Below are 17,638 nucleotides of genomic sequence, written 5' to 3'. Positions count from 1 at the left end.
AATTGTAATATATTTTTGCTAAATAATCAAGAGGTAAAACAAAGCAAAATTAAATAAATTAGCACAATGTAAATTCTTTTTTGTTCTTCAAATTATATGCACAAATTATTTACTCATTTTAAACTATGTGCATAAATTAATACTTCATCTTAATATGCTAAGGTGGTTGCTTACTATTTCTTGTACATTATCATGAAACTTAAAATGCAACAATGAGCACAAACTCAGCTAAAGACATTGGTTAACTAATGAAGGATTATTTGAATTACCAGTATGTACCTGAAAACTGTAGAATGCTATAAGAATTTGATGATGTTCCATGAGAGATCAAGGGCAATACCTGAACCTAAAAGTTCATGCAGTCTTCTACTACTAAAATTATGCTTCTTGATCAGAGGTTCAAGGGAAATATTTTAATTAATTAGTTCTGTGGCCTAATTTTTTTTAAACTCTTGGGGCAATGAGCCATCTGAAAAGCTGCTCTATATATCTGTGTAATTTTTAACGCGTGCTGGGTTAAAATATTGCAGAGTTCCCCAATTTTTCAATGGAAACTTCTATGGAATTCTCAGAACACTCTTTACAATCCAATGTAAATAGAACATAGTGTTGAAGAATAAGCTTTAGATATTGAAAATTATAAAAAAATAATTATATTATAAAAATTAAATCTATAGGACCATCTATTGTGAACAGAATTTTAAAAGGGTTTTATTTCCAAAAAATATATATATGAATTGAAACAAAAAGGTTAGTGTAAGCAAACAAGAACCCCAATTACTCTCCTAAGGCTAATGTGCCAAATGAAAGCTGAAAACTGATACCCATCAGAAATGCTGACAAACAAGCTTCTCTACTCTGCTGAATTGTCTGTACATCACACATTATAAGCTTTGTTTTGTGCAGAGTGGGACAAACTGCAAAACTGAAAAAAGAGGAGAGGTCGGAAAAATATTTCACTGCAGAGAGCCAGCAGGAAATTCCAAACACTCCATGCAAGAATTAACAAAGTTTCTGGGGAAAGGATGTATGTAGTTTACAGAGGGAAAATCATAACATGCTTCTGAACCTCCAACGCCAGGGCCTGGGATAAGAAAAAGAAAGCAGGAAGGAAGCATGCCTCCTCCTGGCTTTGCTTCCATTCATTTAAACAGTCAAAGGTAGATTCCCAATGACTAAAGTTGAATTCCAGTATTATTTGTATAATATTTACATGAAAGTCTTTTAATTCAGAATGAACAGATCACGTGACAGCAATTCTTTTAGTCTTGGATCTCTGAATAAGCTGTACACATACTATAAATAAAAACAAGTTACTTTATTAGAACAGATTGTAAGTAAAATTGAATTGGACAGTGGGGGTGAATAAAAAGGAACATATTGTGCAAAAAGTAAAGCACTTCCATGTTTAGATTAATGGAATATAATAAAATGGAAAGTGTTAAAGTAATTCTTTCATAAACATAAAGTGAAATTAAATATCTTGTACTCACTAGAGCTTACTCCCAGGAATTGGGTTAGTACTCCAGTGAAAGGTGAAGTCAAATCACTTTTGTGCATTGTTGATTCAGTATTCTCCCAGAAAGATAACCTTAAGGATCAGACGCCTTTGTCTAACTTTAAAATACTTTGAGGTTGATCAAAGATACCAGACTAGCATTATCTTATCCATGGGAAAATTAAGGAAAAGTATACTGTTACGTAACTCAGCAGAAGTTATAGAATTCTCTCCTAAGGAAAAAAAACCTTCACATTTTTCAGCCAAGGACATTTTAAAGAAAGATGTATTTCATTCTTTACAAAATATTCTTATCCCACTGTGAACAGTTGTCGAAGTTGATTCCAATTTTCAAAGGATAAAACAACAGAAACAGCACATTATTATGTAAAAGGTAACTAACCAATGACATCCCGTCCTGATGAAATCAGTAAGAGCAAATGTTACTTTAATTAGCTTTAAAGGCTCAGGAGACCAGATTTCTGCTGCTCTCCAAAAAATAGGCACCAGATGCTAGGCTAATTTGCCAGCAGCAGATATAGTTGCTACCACAGAAGATGCCAACCACTATCTTATTGTTCAAAAAGAAGGTTTCCCCAAAAGTGTCAATTGTTTATCTCAATATATGCTCATGAATAAACAATAAAGGAAAATATTTGTAGCTCAGGGTTGAAATGAGGGCTCCTTGGTACTCTCTGAGCATGGTTGTTTTCTTGCAAATGTACTAGCACTGATGATGTTACCTAGTTTGGGTAATGAAACGTTTGCAAGAAAACAATCAAGGAGTACCAAGGACCAAACAGCTCAGAGAGTACCAAGGACCGCTCATGAACACTTCCCCTAGACCCTTCTAGGAATTCACATATTTTGCAGCAGCATTTAAAGGCTTTCTTTAGTAGGAGACACCTCTGTAATAGTTTGGTGCACCCTAATAACTGTATTACCAAACCATGGGTGTTGGCTTTATGTCTTTGTGGAAAACATAACTCCGATAACATCTACAGTATAGCAAGAGTGTCCTTTTCTTTCCAAATTAAATGAAGTTAATAAAAGCTTTTTCATCCTGAAGGTAGAATTTGTGCATCCAGTACTAAAGTCAAATCCATAAAAAAAAAAACACAGTCTGGATATAGGAACAATGTTGTTCAGAAGAAAAAATATTGAATTAAAACTTGCTTTTGAAAGTTTACCAAGTTTCAATACTTCTTCAATGAGGGTTTGATCATTCAGGTGTCATATCAGTGTGATTCAAACTCATTCTCTGTTTGAATGACTTTAATCAGTCATTGGGGCTTCTACAAACTTCTATGCATTATTTTCCAAAAAAATGTATAATATACAAACTTTAGTTAATCAAGGGACTCATGGAAGAGATCATTCCCAGAGTTTAGTATTATCAGAATAGATTTCACTAGAAGAAATTTGATCAGACAATCCCACGTTTCCATTGCCATAAAACAAGTTAACTAATGACATTGTAAAGAAGTCTCTTAAAAGTGTACCAGAAATATTTTTTTCATCTGAAGTTCCCTTCCATTTTCCGCCCCCTTTACTGTCCTGTTTATAAAAACACAAGCACAAAGAAACACAGATGTGGAAGATTTTCTCCTATCTTCAGAAAACATTTTACAGTCTTGGGACCTAATCCCAAACCTGCTTCACACCCTCTTGGAATCTCAGGCATGCAATCCAGAAGGAAATAATCCCATCTGATGGACGCACATCTGTATTTCAGCACACAGCCACGCCAAATACATGCCTGGCGCACTGTCAGGGAGGGTTTCTAAGTGGCCCCGTGGTTTACCCAAGCCACGGAGAAGGAAGAAACCCGGGTCTTTTGTTTTGAGCATTTTGGACTCTTTCAGGAACCCTGTTTGGGAGAGGCAAAGCAGCATTTCAACAATGTGACCCAACCCGTGGAGCCTGTATCTATTTGCAATAACCGCTTAAACCCTTTCAGGCAAAATCCGCTCAGAAGAACCACCAGCCTCTGGTCCCAGGACGATTTGGACGGGAAGAGGAGACGGCCCCGTTTTCACTCGCGACTGGGTGGTGGTGGGTCTTCCGTGGGTCCCACGGAGAAGCAGAGGGACCCATGCAAACTTCAAACACTTCCCCCGACCCAAACCTCCCTTCTTCTCCCCCGCGCGGCACGCACGCACGCAAACACACACACACACACACCGACCCGCAGCAGCTGAGAGTTGGCCCTGCAGCCAACACGCCGGTCGAGCTCGCCCGCCAAACCCAGCCACAAGCCAGAGACTTACGGACTTTGACTTTGCGATGGTCCAGGCAACCGGCGAGAGCCTTGAGGGACTCCAAGCGGCCCCGGAGCCGGACGCTCCGACGCCCTAAGCTGTCGGCTTCGCTCTGGATCCCGCCGAAGATGTCGCTGGCCCAGCGGGAGAGGTCCGAGAGCTGCCAGAGGAGGGAGACCAGCGAGCGGGAGCAGACTTCTTCCAAAGAGTCGAAGAGGAGCCCCGCGCCACTCCGCCTGGCGTGCCCTTCTTTGTCCCTCGGAAAGGCGGCAGCGCCCTCTTCCAAGCGGCAGAGCTGGAGGGGAGCCACGGTCCTCAGAGGGAAAGGCATCGTTTGGGCTTCCGCTTCGCCGGGTTGAAAGCAACAGGCATCCAACCCAAAGCGGAGGCTTGGCGCTGCCGGCGTCCCCTGTGCCCGAAAGAAGGCCGAGCTTTTCCAACCGAGTTTTTTTCTTTCTTTCTTTCTTCCCTTTCGCCTTCTCGCTTGCCGTTACTAAAAAGGCCGGAGCGAAGTGGTGGCGTGGCCGTAAGCCCCGTTAGCCCAGGGCCCGCAAGGGAACCGCCGCCACAGGTACATTGCGCCGAAGCGAGCGTTGTTGGGAAGAGTTGGCTCGCCTGCCTGCCCGCCCGCTCGCCGCTTAGCCCGAAAGGCGCTGCAAAGAGCGGAGCGCGCCGGGGAGCAGGAATCCAGCAGAGCTTTTGAGCCGGGCAGTTCCGAACGGAAGGAAGGAAGGACCGCAGGGGAGAGAGCTCGGCCGATGTTGGTGGAAGTCGGCGAGGAAGCGGGCTGGAAGAAAAGGGATCTGCTCGGGTGACTCCCCCACTAAGGCGCTCGGTCACCTGGGATCCTTCTTTTCTTGCTTTCCCGAAGCAACCGCGCTTCCACCCTGGGAAACCGATGAGGCGGGGAAGGGGAGCGCAAGACGATCCGTCTCACCAGAAACCTGGCGCGAGAGCTTTCTTTAAGCAACCCAATAACAACAATCAAGGCCGCCGCCTACCTGTGGCTCTCCCAGCCCGAGTTACTCCTTGCCCCCCAGCCAGCCGAAGGTGGAGCGCCTTTCTCTCTCTCTTTCTCTCCGCCTTCGCTTTAACTCTTTCTGCCGCTGGAGGTCAGCGAATCTCAGCCTTGGCTCAGTTGGTTCGCTCTCCCTCCCGAGGAAGCTTTTAAGGACTCTTTCTCTCAAAATGAACTTTCTCCTCTGGCACTCTTAGCTGCCACCTTTTTCGGTCATTTTAAGGGCCCAGGGAAAGCCTTGGCCTTGTCCTTTAAGGGCTCAAATGCTGGTCCTTTTTTCACAGAAGCAATCTTAGGACAAAGGCAGGAGAAAAGAAAAAAAAAAGAGTATAGATAGTCCTCGATTTGCGACCACAACCTAGCCCAAAACTTCTGTTGTTAAATGAAATATTTGTCAAGTGAGTTTTGCCCCGTTTTACAACCTTTCTTGCCAGAGTAGCTAAGTGAATCGTTGCAGTTGATAAGTTAGTTAACATCGTCGTTAAGCGAATCTGTCTTCCCCAAGGTTGCGAAAGGTGATCACATGACCTTGGGGCACAGTAAGGGATGTAAGTATGAATTAGTTGCCAAGCATCTGAATTTTGATCACACGATCATAGGGATGCTACAAAGGTTGTAAGTTTGAAAAATGGTCGTAACTCACTTTTTTCAGTGCCGTCATAACTTTGAACGGTCACTAAATGAACTGTTGTAAGTCGAGGACTACCTGTATAAATATGGAATGGATTTTTCTTGGACCTTTTGGTAAAATGGACTGAGCCCCTAATGGCATGGCTCTGGCAGTTTTAAGGGTGGATTCCCTGATCTTTTTTCTTGCAACATCCATTTACGTATTATTTTTATAGCCCACTTTTCAATCAGGAATGGAAGGCACGGCATACAGGATTCCCTCTTATTATGCTCTCCAACAACAACCCTCTTAGAGAAAATGTTCAAAACCACCTGATGAACTTCCATAGTTGACTTCAGTCATGCATAGTGGCTCTTTCATTTATCTACATTTCTAGTCAAGAGATAAGGCTTTTTCCCATAGCACTAGAGCCCCAGGAGGCAAATTGTGGTCTATTTTGTGTCCAGGAGAGGATATATTGATATCTGTTTTGATCTCTTATTCAGGTGACAATCTAGTATCTGTCGTGTATGTCACATCGTGCTCATTTGGACTGATGGCCATACATGGCAAATTATATAGGCAGAACTTCTTACATTATTCATTGATAGGTTTTCCCCACAAATCTTGATGTTTGGAGAATATCTTAAGGAGCTAGATGTATACTAACTCATCCAGAATTACCTTGTGGTAAGATAGATGGCCACTAAATTTTATAAATAAATAAATACTAACCATATATTATTTCTTGACATGCCTTAGCTTGCTGAAAACAGGGGCATTTTAAGTAACACCTCTTTGAATCTTATGAAACCATCTAGCAGATACACTTGGAAGGAAAACAAGTATCTACATAGCAGACATAGCAATAGCACTTAAATTTATATACTGCCCCATAGGACTTTACAGCACTCTCTTGAAAGTTTACAAAGTCAGCATATTGCCTCCCAAAAACTAGATCCTCATTTTACCGATCTCAGAAGGATGGAAGGTTGAGCCAGTCAGGATCGAACTCCAGGATGTGGGCAGATTTAGTCTGCAATACTGCATTCTAACTATTGTACCACCCGAGAAATGGAACCATGGTTCTTAAAAAATTAGTTTGATCATATCTTCTGGAGGTAAAAACACATTCATAAAAATACTTGAATCTCTTGTCTTGCCTAGAATTATGTTAGCTCACTCCTCAATTAATCGTGCTTAATATTTTATATTCCTATCTTTCAGGCTCCATATTAGTAGTTATTAAATTAGAAGGATTTTCTGCATTCTGATTAAGTTTCTCAATGTCATGAAATACAGTTATAAGCAACAGGCACACACAAAAGAAAAACACATTAGTGTACTTTAGCTGTAATCACTAAAAACTTCTGTTCCTACTTTAGGTATTTCTGCAAACATGTGTATGCATGTCTACCTCCCATACTTCAGGCGGGCTACAGAGAAGTTGTCAGAATCTCTGCCCAATCTTGAGTTTAGAAATTCAAAACCAGGTGTTTGTTACTTAGAACATCTAACCATGAAGAAGGAATCATTTATAAAGGACATTCAGTTCAAGCTTAGTGCTACACTTAATAACCAATGAATACACATGGAAAAAAATACACCTGTCATTTTATCCAACCATATGTAAAATTATATATGTCAGCTAATCATGTTCTTCTTGGATAATGGCTCAGATGGTCATTACAGTTGGATTAGATGCTCGGACAAACACCAGCACTACATTAGGGCGTAGGGGTCATAGATAATTAGTAGAGCAGAGCTAGGGAACTCAAAGGCCTTGCACAGGCTCAGATATCATGCCTTCACTGCTGGAAATTTAGGGTAGCAGCATCAAACTGCCACCAATTCCCAGTACAAAGGTACCAAAGTTTTGCAACAGCACAATTGAAAAGATTCCCTCTTTCCTCTGATATTCTAGAAAACATGCTGATTTTTTTTTTAGCAATAGCAATAGCACTTAGACTTATATACTGCTTTACAGTGCTTTACAGCTCTCTCTAAGCGGTTTACAGAGTCAGCATATTGCCCCCAACAATTTGGGTCTTCATTTTACCCACCTTGGAAAGAGGGAAGGATGAGTCAACCTTGAGCATGGTGAGATTTGAACTGTCAAATTGCAGGCAGCTGGCAGTCAGCAGAAGTAGCCTGCAGTACTGCACTCTAACCATTGTGCCACCGTGGCTCTTAAAAAAAGTGGATGAAATTGGCAGCTTGCTGCTTCCCATTGATGTCTTATGACTATGTGGCTGGCAAATTATCACTGAACTCTTAATAGTGTCATCCAAATTACTTTAGAAGGCTCGAAAAATGCATATTCTGACCCCCTAGAGCAGGGCTGTCAAACTCTATTTCATTGAGGGCTGCATCAGGGTTGTGTTTGACCTTGGGGGGGGGGCATGGCCATGGTGGACGTGACCAGCTCGACGTCACATGTATCGGGTGCCTGTGGTGGCTCGAGTGCTCTGCCAGTGAAAACAGGTTCCTGAGCTCTGTTTTCAGCTACGACAACCTCCTGCAGCCTTCTGCTAGTGAAAACGAAGCTCCATTTTCGCTGCAGAGGCACCAGCGGGCCAGTCCTTTGCTGTTTCCAGGGTAGCCCCGTGAGCCAGATCTAAGCACCCTGCAGGAGTGATGTCGAACTGGCCACACCCACCCCAGCCTCCCAAGGTCAAACACAACCCTGATGTGGCCCTCAATGAAATCGAGTTTGACATCCCTGCTCTAATGCATTCTACATGGGTTGTCCTTGAAGAACATTCAAAAGGTACACCTAGAATGCATCAGCTCGGATATGTCCTGATATATTTGGTGATCCCATTCCACCCCTTGCTTGTGAAGCTCCATTGGCTGCCATTGGGTCTCTGAGTGTGATTCTAAGTGGTGATTATTGCCCCAAAGATCTTACTTGGCTCCAGTCTTGGTTATTTCAGAGGCTACCTTGTCTGTCATTTACCTCCTTGTCCAAATAGGAATCGTAGGGCCAACAGTCTCCAGGCTTGCAATTGTCATCAGAGGTGGACTTCAGAAGCACGTTCTTTCCATCAACATCTCCATTCTCTGGAAATCCTTTGAAAGGGTCAGTAGGCTTTATCCCTCCTGTGCTTCAAAAAACTAGAGAAAAAAACCCCTTTCCTTTCGCCACAGGATAAAGCTTTATAAAATAGAGGCAGTGCATGCAGTATCTTTGGTATATTTATATGGGTTTTGTTTTTGTACTTATTTGGCATTTCTATTCTTTAAATAAATATTACTCTCCTAAAATCTCTGGGAATGGACCGCATACCACTATAGTAAACAATCAAATAAATACATGACATCTGTTATCCTCCTATAGTCTGGTGCTGGGTTCCTCCTCTATGTATAAATTATAGCACCAACCTCTTCAAATATCAGATTTTAAACCAGAGGGAGTGATACAGATAGCTGATTTAAAGTGACTAAAAATAAACTAATTTAATAAGAAAAAATAGATTAATGAGAAAGTATATTCATAGCAAATTAAGTGGAAAAATGAGCACACTGTTCTTATATCCTCCTGGCATTTAGTCATCACTAATTTATTGTTAATTGTTGTGAAATACATTTTGTAGCCATATGTCTTGGTGAAGCTAGTCCTAGTCATGGGGTGTCACCACAAGGACAGCCAATTCTTGCTGTCTTTGAGAACAGGCTAGCAATTTGCCTGATATTTTCAGTGATTCAAACCCAAATTCCAAAAGCAGAAGGAGGGAAGAGGGAGAAGGAAGGACGAGGGAAGAGGAGGAGGAGAGGGAGAGGGAGAAAGGAGGATCAGGGGGAAGGGGAGAGGAAGGAGAAGGAGAAACAGGAGTAGGAGAGGTAGGGGGAAAAGGAGAAGCAGGAGAGGGGGAGGCGCAGAATGATGATGATGATGATGAAGAAACTCAGTCAACTGAACATTCAGTCAAATACCATTGACTGGTGCTAATGGTGGATATTGGTTGCTGCTAGTGTCCTAGGTATCAACCAAGTACCATCATCATCATCCTTATTATTCAGAATTAAAAACTCATCAAATGATTCCAATTGCAGATTGTACAAAGAGGCAAAACAAACAGTAGATCATATATATCACTCATGCAAGAAGATTTCACAAGCTGATTATAAACAACAACATAACACAGTCACCAAAATGATTCCCTGGAACATCTATTTGGACTGGACAAATGTGCCAGTTTTCCTCATCAACAGAAGAAAACAACGAATGAAGCAAGATGCCCTCCAGAAATAACATCAAGAGTCTGGTTAAAGACAAACACTACAAACACTTGGGCATCCTTCAAGCTGATGATTTCAAGCACACTGAAGTCAAGAAGGAGGTTAGAAGTGAATACATTATAAAAGTGAAGAAGATCTTAAAATTCAAACAGTGGAGGAAATATCATCAAGGCAATTAACACCTGGTCAATTCCAGTCGTACACAGTTAGAATATTGAATTGCATTCAAGTAGAATTAAAAGCCCTGGATTAGAAGATGAAAAAAACAATAACAATGAATCATGCCCTTCACCCACAAAGCAATGTTGATAGACTCAACTTGCCAAGGAAAATAAGTGGGTGTGGAATGTTGCAAGTACATCAGACAGTTAAAAAAACAACAGCATTCGAAGAATATCTGAAGCACAGTGAAGAAGATGAACCTACTATAGGATGATGACTTACTGATTACTGAAAAGACAAAATTAGTCTACAAGAAAAACCAAAAGAAGAATAGAAAAAAGACGTGGCAAGGCAAAGTATTACAAGGCTAGTACATAAAGTACCAGAGTACTTCGGTACTTTCGGAGTATAAGACGCACCAGAGCATAAGATGCACCTTAGTTTTTTGCGGAGGAAAATAGGAAAATAAAAATCTTCCTACCAGGTATTCATCTGGCAAGCGTCCTTAGTCTGGTCAGCTTCAGCAGATTAGTTTGCTGGTTTTGAGCTCTGCGCGCATTTTTTATCCTCTGGTTGGGGATAAAAAACAGCTTCTAAAGCACAGCTGATCGTCAGAGGGAGCAGCAATGAGAAAAACAGGCAACTGTCACTTGCTAGCGCCTTGTTAGGGCTGATAAAAGCTTCAAAAAAACTACTTGGAGTATAAATTGCACCCAAATTTTCAGCCTCTTTTGTGTGAGGGGAAGTGCACCTTATACTCAAAAAATATGGTAATAGCAGGCATATAACAACGAGACCTGGTAATGGCTAAGAGCAGGAAAATTGATCAGAGGGGCTAATTTGGATTGTACAAGATTGATGCCTAAGAACAAATACATACAAAGCCAGAATTGAGAAGACAGCAATGTCCTGTAAATGTCAACTCTGTGAAGAAGCTGAAGGAACAGTGGATCACCTCAACAGCTGCTGGAAGAAGTTTGCACTGACCGCCTATAAACAACGGCATGACAAAGTAGCAAAAATAGTTCATTGGAAGATCTGCAAGACATATCATTTGTCTGCAAGCAGGAAATGGTGTGACCATCAAATAGAGGAAGTAATAAAGAAATAAAGAAGCTAAATTTCTCCAGGACTTTAGAATTCAAATAGACAGGCACCCACCACATAACTAACAATTGTCAATGAGAAAGAAAGAAAACGTCCGGATAGTGGACGTGACTGTATCTGGAGACAGCAGAAAAGAAAAGAAGGAGAAAACAACAAAGTACAAAGACAACTGTGAAGACCTGTGGCAAAATAAAGCAAAGGTAGTGCCAATAGTAATAGGTGCTTTTGAGTGCAATCCCCAAACATCTGTAGCATCACTTGAAAACTATTGGCAAATCCACCATCAGTTAACTGCAAAAGGCAGTTTTACTCAGAAGAGCTTATTGATACATTTAACATCAGCCTATCCCAGGTCCTTGGAAAGGACTTGATGGGTGAACAAAAATGCCAAATTCATCTAAACTTCTGGCTGACTGTGCAATTAACCATATTAATTCAGGCCAAACCACTGATGTAAAAGGGGTTCCATGCCCCAAATTGCACCCATTGCCTTTCCTTTCCTCCCTTCCTCATTTGCTGTTTTACCTGTATTCAGCCAATACAGGTTGCCAGGCTAGTTGTCATACCTAAGGCATCCTCTCTCTATGCGTGACACTTCATCCACTTTTCTGAGAGGGATTGGGTTGCTCTGGTGTGTGCATGCCCGAAAGGATGGAGACAGATTCTATCCAGGTGGGCACAAGGAGGAGCATCTTCATCCTCTGTCATATGTGACAGACAAAAAACTATCACCAAACTGCTTTGGGGGAGATAACGGTGTAACATCACTGGTCACAATATTGTATTATCTTTCTGTGAAGGAAAGTAAAATTCAGGCTATGAAAAAGAGCAAGTGACATGTTAGTACCACTTTATAATGCTTTGGTGAGACCACACTTGGAATACTGCATCCAGTTTTGGTCACCATGATATAAAAAAGATGTTGAGACTCTAGAAAGAGTGCAGAGAAGCGCAACAAAAATGATGAGGGGACTGGAGACTAAAATATGAAGAATGGTTGCAGGAACAGGGTATGTTTAGTTTAATGAAAAGAAGGACTAGGGGAGACATGATAGCAGTGTTCCAATATCTCAGGGGTTGCCACAAAGAAGAGGGAATCAAGCTATTCTCCAAAACATCTGAGGGTAGGACAAGAAGCAATGGGTAGAAACTAATCAAAGAGAGAAGCAACTTAGAACTAAGGAGAAATTTCCTGACAGTTAGAACAATTAATCAGTGGAATGACTTGCCTCCAGAAGAGGATGGACAACCACTTGTCTGAAATAGTATAGGATTTCCTATCTGGGCAAGGGAGTGGACTAGAAGACCTCCAAGGTCCTTTCCAACTATATTATTCTGTTAAATTGGATTTTAAAAAAAAACCTACAACACATTGCTGACCCATATTCAATTTTCTATTAACTACTATTGTATAAACTTTTTGCAAGAGTATATTTCTTATCATCTGTTCTTGCCCTAGCAGTGGCCAACCACTATGCCACTATCACTATGCCACGTTTTGGAGATGGGGGGAGGGAAGGGTTGCTTTCAGTTTGCCATATTGCAATGTCCCAGGTAATGTACTTCAAGCACCTGTTTTATAACTTTCTTTGCTGTAGGAATGCAGACTCCCTGCATGCGTGTTTTATCATACTGGCTCAGTAACCTAAGGGCCTGGAATAGTATGCCCCTATTCCCTGGATTCTACACTAGGATGTCTTCTTCAGTCTTTGGTTTATCCTGTTCAAAAACAAGAGATGAAGCAGTGGTGGAATTCAAATTTTTTTACTACCGGTTCTGTGGGCATGGCTTGGTGGGTATTGTGTGGCTTGGTGGGCGTGGCAGGGGAAGGATACTGCAAAATCTCTATTCCCACCCTACTCCAGGGGAAGGATATGCAAAATCTCCATTCCCACCCCACTCCAGGGGAAGGATACTGCAAAATCTCCATTCCCACCCCACTCCAGGGGAAGAATACTGCAAAATCTCCATTCCCACCCCACTCTGGGGCCAGCCAAAGGTGGTATTTGCTGGTACTCCAAACTACTCAAAATTTCTGCTACTAGTTCTCCAGAACCTGTCAGAGCCTGCTGAATAGCACTCCTGGATGGAAGATAGTTTAAGGAAATAGTTCTGAATTCCTTGAGGGGCCCTGGAACATTGCATGCTGGTCTCCATTGGGGTTGTGAGGGAGTGAGCATTAGAATCCTTGATAAATTTGCTCCCTTCAATGAATCATAGGAAAAGAATCTGTTGCATAGCAAACCCATTTACAGTATTTTTCCCCATTCATGTCACAGTACTGTCTCTGCAAATGTGGCAGTACCACAAACACAATAACACAGATTCAAAGCAGCATTTGGCAGCACACCAAGAATATAACAGTAACCAGTGCATTGATAAAACATAGTCTAAGATGGAAGAGGGGAGGATGGGGGCAGCGACCACAAAAGACTGCAGTGAAGGAAACAAACAACAATGCTTTTTAGCTTACTGTTACATTAGTCTCAATCACTGCCCTGATGGCTGCCTATGGTTTTCTACAGGGTTTCCCTCCAGAAATGGGAGGAACCCCCTCGCCAGCTGTTCTTTGACAGCGCGTGAGTATCTGGGACATACATATATTTTCTTCCAAGTATTCACAAACACAGTGATTTGCAATTGTCTAAGGACCTCTGTATCCACATAAAATTATTGGCAAGCTAGGAGTCGATGTATAGAATGGATAACCACAGCCCGTCTTCCATAATAGGAAATGAAAAGCCATACAAGCAAAACATGATACCAGGGATTACGTTTCCCTTTATAGTATCAAGGGAAAAATATAGTATAAAGTGTATAAAGTTTATACACCTTGGATAAAATGAGGTGGTTGTATACATGTTGATGTGACTGTACAAGGCATTGTTGTGCAAATTCCCCTTCAGCCATTAACATGCCTGCACCCACCTTTAGCTTTATGACTCCTTCACTTCCTGTAATGCAACTATTACTTCAATACGACAATTCCTAAGATCCACCATTGCAACAGTAGCTTACAAGCTACAGTGAAGGACAGGACTAATATAGTGTGAGGACTGGTCATTTGCCATGAGGTTGTGCATCAATCTCACCTGGGAAGGTCCCTAGTGGAAACAACCATAATGAGTTTGAGGTCAGTAGTGGATTTCACTTACCTTCGCTATGGGTTTGGAACTATGAGTGTGCGTGCGCACGCACTCGCTTTGTTCGTTTGTGGTGCTTCTGCACATGCACAGAACCTTCTGTGCATGCTCAGAGTGGGTGGGCGGAGCCTCCCACCGCAGCCACCGATTTTCCCGAACCAGGGCGAACCGGTAGAAACTCACCACTGGTTGAGGTGTGCAGTCATGTATGAATGTCAAGCGGTCTCCAGAGTTCTCATCTCTGGCAGACCCTGAATGGTTTGGTGAAATGGGATTTCTACACTGTATAAGAGTTCAATGCCTTTTGTTTTTCAGAGCTCTTTATTTGTTGCTAGAAATTCCATGGTGATCGATTGGAGGTGGCTTTTCACCATTAATTACCTTAGGAGATAGCATATACTAAATATATAATATAATATAACAACAGAGTTGGAAAGGACCTTGGAGGCCTTCTAGTCCAACCCCCTGCCCAGGCAGGAAACCCTACACCATCTCAGTCAGATGGTTATCCAACATTTTCTTAAAAATTTCCAGTGTTGGAGCATTCACAACTTCTGCAGGCAAGTCGTTCCACTTATTGATTGTTCTAACTGCCAGGAAATTTCTCCTTAGTTCTAAGTTGCTTCTCTCCTTGATTAGTTTCCACCCATTGCTTCTTGTTCTACCCTCAGGTGCTTTGGAGAACAGCCCGACTCCCTCTTCTTTGTGGCAACCCCTGAGATATTGGAACACTGCTATCATGTCTCCCCTAGTCCTTCTTTTTATTAAAAGGATATCTTTTTATTAAATAAAATATCTTTTTATTAAACTAGACATACCAAGTTTTATTATGCAAGAAATATATACCAGGGGTGGGTTCTACTTATCTTTACTACCGGTTCGCAACAGGACTGCACACGTGCACATGCGCAGAAGCTTACTGATGACATCCAGGTCAGTGGATGGAGCTTCCTGCCGGTCTTACTACCTGTTCTTGCAAATCGGTCCGAACCAGGGGCAACCCACCACTGATATATACCAGTGGTTTAGGTAACTATTTTTCAGGCTTCCCAATCCACAGAAGGCATAATGCAACCACATGTGCAGAAATGTGGTGGAGAGAGGCTTTGAACAGCTGAAGATAGAATGGCATTCAATGTAAAGTTGCCTACAGTATTGTGGAAGAAAAATGTGGTAGCAATATCTGTGCATGTGCATCACTTTTGGTTATGTTTCTGCACATCTTCAAAAGCAGGGATCATGTTGTGCCACCCTTAGAAAACAATTTGTGCTTCCTGTGATAGATCCCAAGAGATGGCGTACTGCCCTTATGAGTAGTAGTGCCATAAGATCAAAACTGTGAAAGATACTTTTAACAGATTTAATTTGATCATTCATGTATGTATGTAGTTTTGCATATTGAAGTCCCTTGAAAGAGGCAATCCACTTAGGGAATGTCAGTGTCACTTTTCTCCTTGCTCCTGCTGTGTATTGGAGAGGTGAAACTTTTTTCAATAAAAAGTAAAAACTGATTGAAAAAGCCTATTTACCTCATCTCTACATACAATAAGTACTGATCCTTTTTTCAGCAGTTATTCAGAGCAGTATTGTTGCTAGAAAAAAAAACCCCACTACTGTACTCTCCAGTGACTCACTGCAGGTTCCAGTAACTGTTCCTGCACAGGGAAAAGTTGAACCGCATTCCACTTAAAGCAATTTAAATAAATATTTACTTACAGAAACAATGTATGCAACTCAAGAATTACCTTTGTATTTATTTCAGTTCAAGTTGCATTGGTGCCACCTTTGTGGAATACATGTAGTATTTGATTGTTGTAAAATTTCCCATTTTGAAATCCAATATATGGTAGCTAATGAATTTTACAACAGTTTAATTTGAATTCTCTCTACTTACCCCTCATTCTACTTTTACATGCAAGAAGCAGCAATGGATAAGAATGATAAGTTTAAAATAGGATGATTGCAGTATTAAAAAAAAGATCAAGAGTTTGTTACTATATTGAAATAGCTGCTTGGATCTTGATCTGCCATTATTCCAAGTACAAAGACCAGCTCAGAATTCTCTTGGTTTTCCCAGAAAACTGCAATCACCATCAAAATTACACACTGGCCTTTCGGTCTGTAACAGAATAAACATGGAATGGCAAGTCAGTAATTCACTGTCTTGACAGTGTAGATGGGTGAAACTAGCCACATCTGTTTATATTTATGTCACCCTTTTTTTTCTAAAAACAGTGACTGGTTTTTACTAAATGTATATACCCTAGATTACCAGCAACTGTGGGAAACTTGCAAATTAAAATTATGCAAGAAAAAAATTATTGTATACGAGTACCTCATCCACTGCATTATTATAGAAATACTTTTGAAAGTTCTGCTATGAAGGTGAATCGATGTTTAAAAAAATTAATAGGGGGGGAAGAGATGGAAAAAAGAGGAATAAGGGGGATGTTTGGGATTGCACTCATTGCCAAAGTTGAAACAGAGATCAATGCTTGCCCTTCCTGGAGCAAGCAAGCCTCACAGCAATGTTCTTCCCCAACCTGGTTCCTGCTAGCTTAAAATTCCCATCTAGGCAGTATCTATTGTATCTGGGAGATGATGGAGCGATGAAGTATCGCATCCTATTAAAGCAATAGGATCGTGGCTACTGTAGAGCTTTGGATTCCAGTCGAACTTTTCTCTCTGGATAAAAGGAACAAATACAAGCCGATCAGTACCCAACAAATGAACGAAGAGAATTTATTTATTTATTTATTTATTTATTTTATTAGATTTTTATACCGCCCTTCTCCCGAAGGACTCAGGGCGGTGTACAGCCAAAAGATAAAAACCCAATATATATACAATTAAAACAAAAAATTTAAAACAGAGCATATTACAAAAGTGGCCGACATTAAAAATTTAAAATTTAAAACCCTAAAATAATAAAACCCCAATTAAAATTTAATAAAACTGTTAAGCCAGTCCCGCTTGAATAAATAAGTGTGTTTTCAGCTCACGGCGAAAGGTCCGAAGGTCAGGCACTTGGCGTAAGCCAGGGGGAAGTTCGTTCCAGAGCGTAGGAGCTCCAACAGAGAAGGCCCTGCCCCTGGGGGCCGTCAGCCGACATTGTTTGGCGGACGGCACCCTGAGAAGACCCTCTCTGTGTGAGGGTGCGGGTCGGTGGGAGGCATGAGGTAGGGGGGTGGATGGATGGAGGGGGAAAGAGAAAGAGGGAGGGAGGGAGAGAGAGAGAAAAAGAAAAAAAGGAAGGAAGGGAGATGAGAGAGAGAGAAAAAAAGAGAAGGAAATAAAGAAAGAAAGGAAAGAGGATAGAAAGAAAGGAGAGAGAAGGAAGAAAAGAAAGAAGGAAGGTAGGAAGAAAGGAAGAAAGAAAGAAGGAAGGAAGGAAGAGAAAGAAGGAAAAAGGAAGGAAGAAAGGAAGGAAGGAAAGAGAAAGAAAGAAGGAAGGAAGGAAGGAAGGAAGGAAGGACGGAAAGAAAGAAAGAAAGAAGGAAGGAAGAGAAAGAAGGAAAAAGGAAGGAAGAAAGGAAGGAAGGAAAGAAAGAAAGAAAGAAGGAAAAAGGAAGGAAGGAAGGAAAGAAAGAAAGAAAG

At 41.4% G+C, this 17,638-nt stretch overlaps 1 protein-coding gene across 1 annotated transcript in view; it reads right to left on the bottom strand.

Moving 5' to 3' along the window:
- The window catches only part of NHSL1 (NHS like 1), a 163,315-nt gene extending 158,561 nt beyond the window's left edge, over nt 1-4,754 (bottom strand). Inside the window, exon 1 of the mRNA XM_058170855.1 lies at nt 3,769-4,754. Coding sequence (XP_058026838.1) covers nt 3,769-4,090 — 322 coding nt within the window. The 5' untranslated portion in view covers nt 4,091-4,754. The remainder of the gene's footprint in view (nt 1-3,768) is intronic.
- Nucleotides 4,755-17,638: the final 12,884 nt, after the last annotated feature.

Source organism: Ahaetulla prasina, chromosome 1 (assembly GCF_028640845.1).
Source record: "Ahaetulla prasina isolate Xishuangbanna chromosome 1, ASM2864084v1, whole genome shotgun sequence".
In the NCBI taxonomy this organism is placed as follows: Eukaryota; Metazoa; Chordata; class Lepidosauria; order Squamata; family Colubridae; genus Ahaetulla; species Ahaetulla prasina.
The sequence above is the reverse complement of the archived record's forward strand: the minus strand, read 5'-3'. Positions and strand labels throughout refer to the sequence as shown.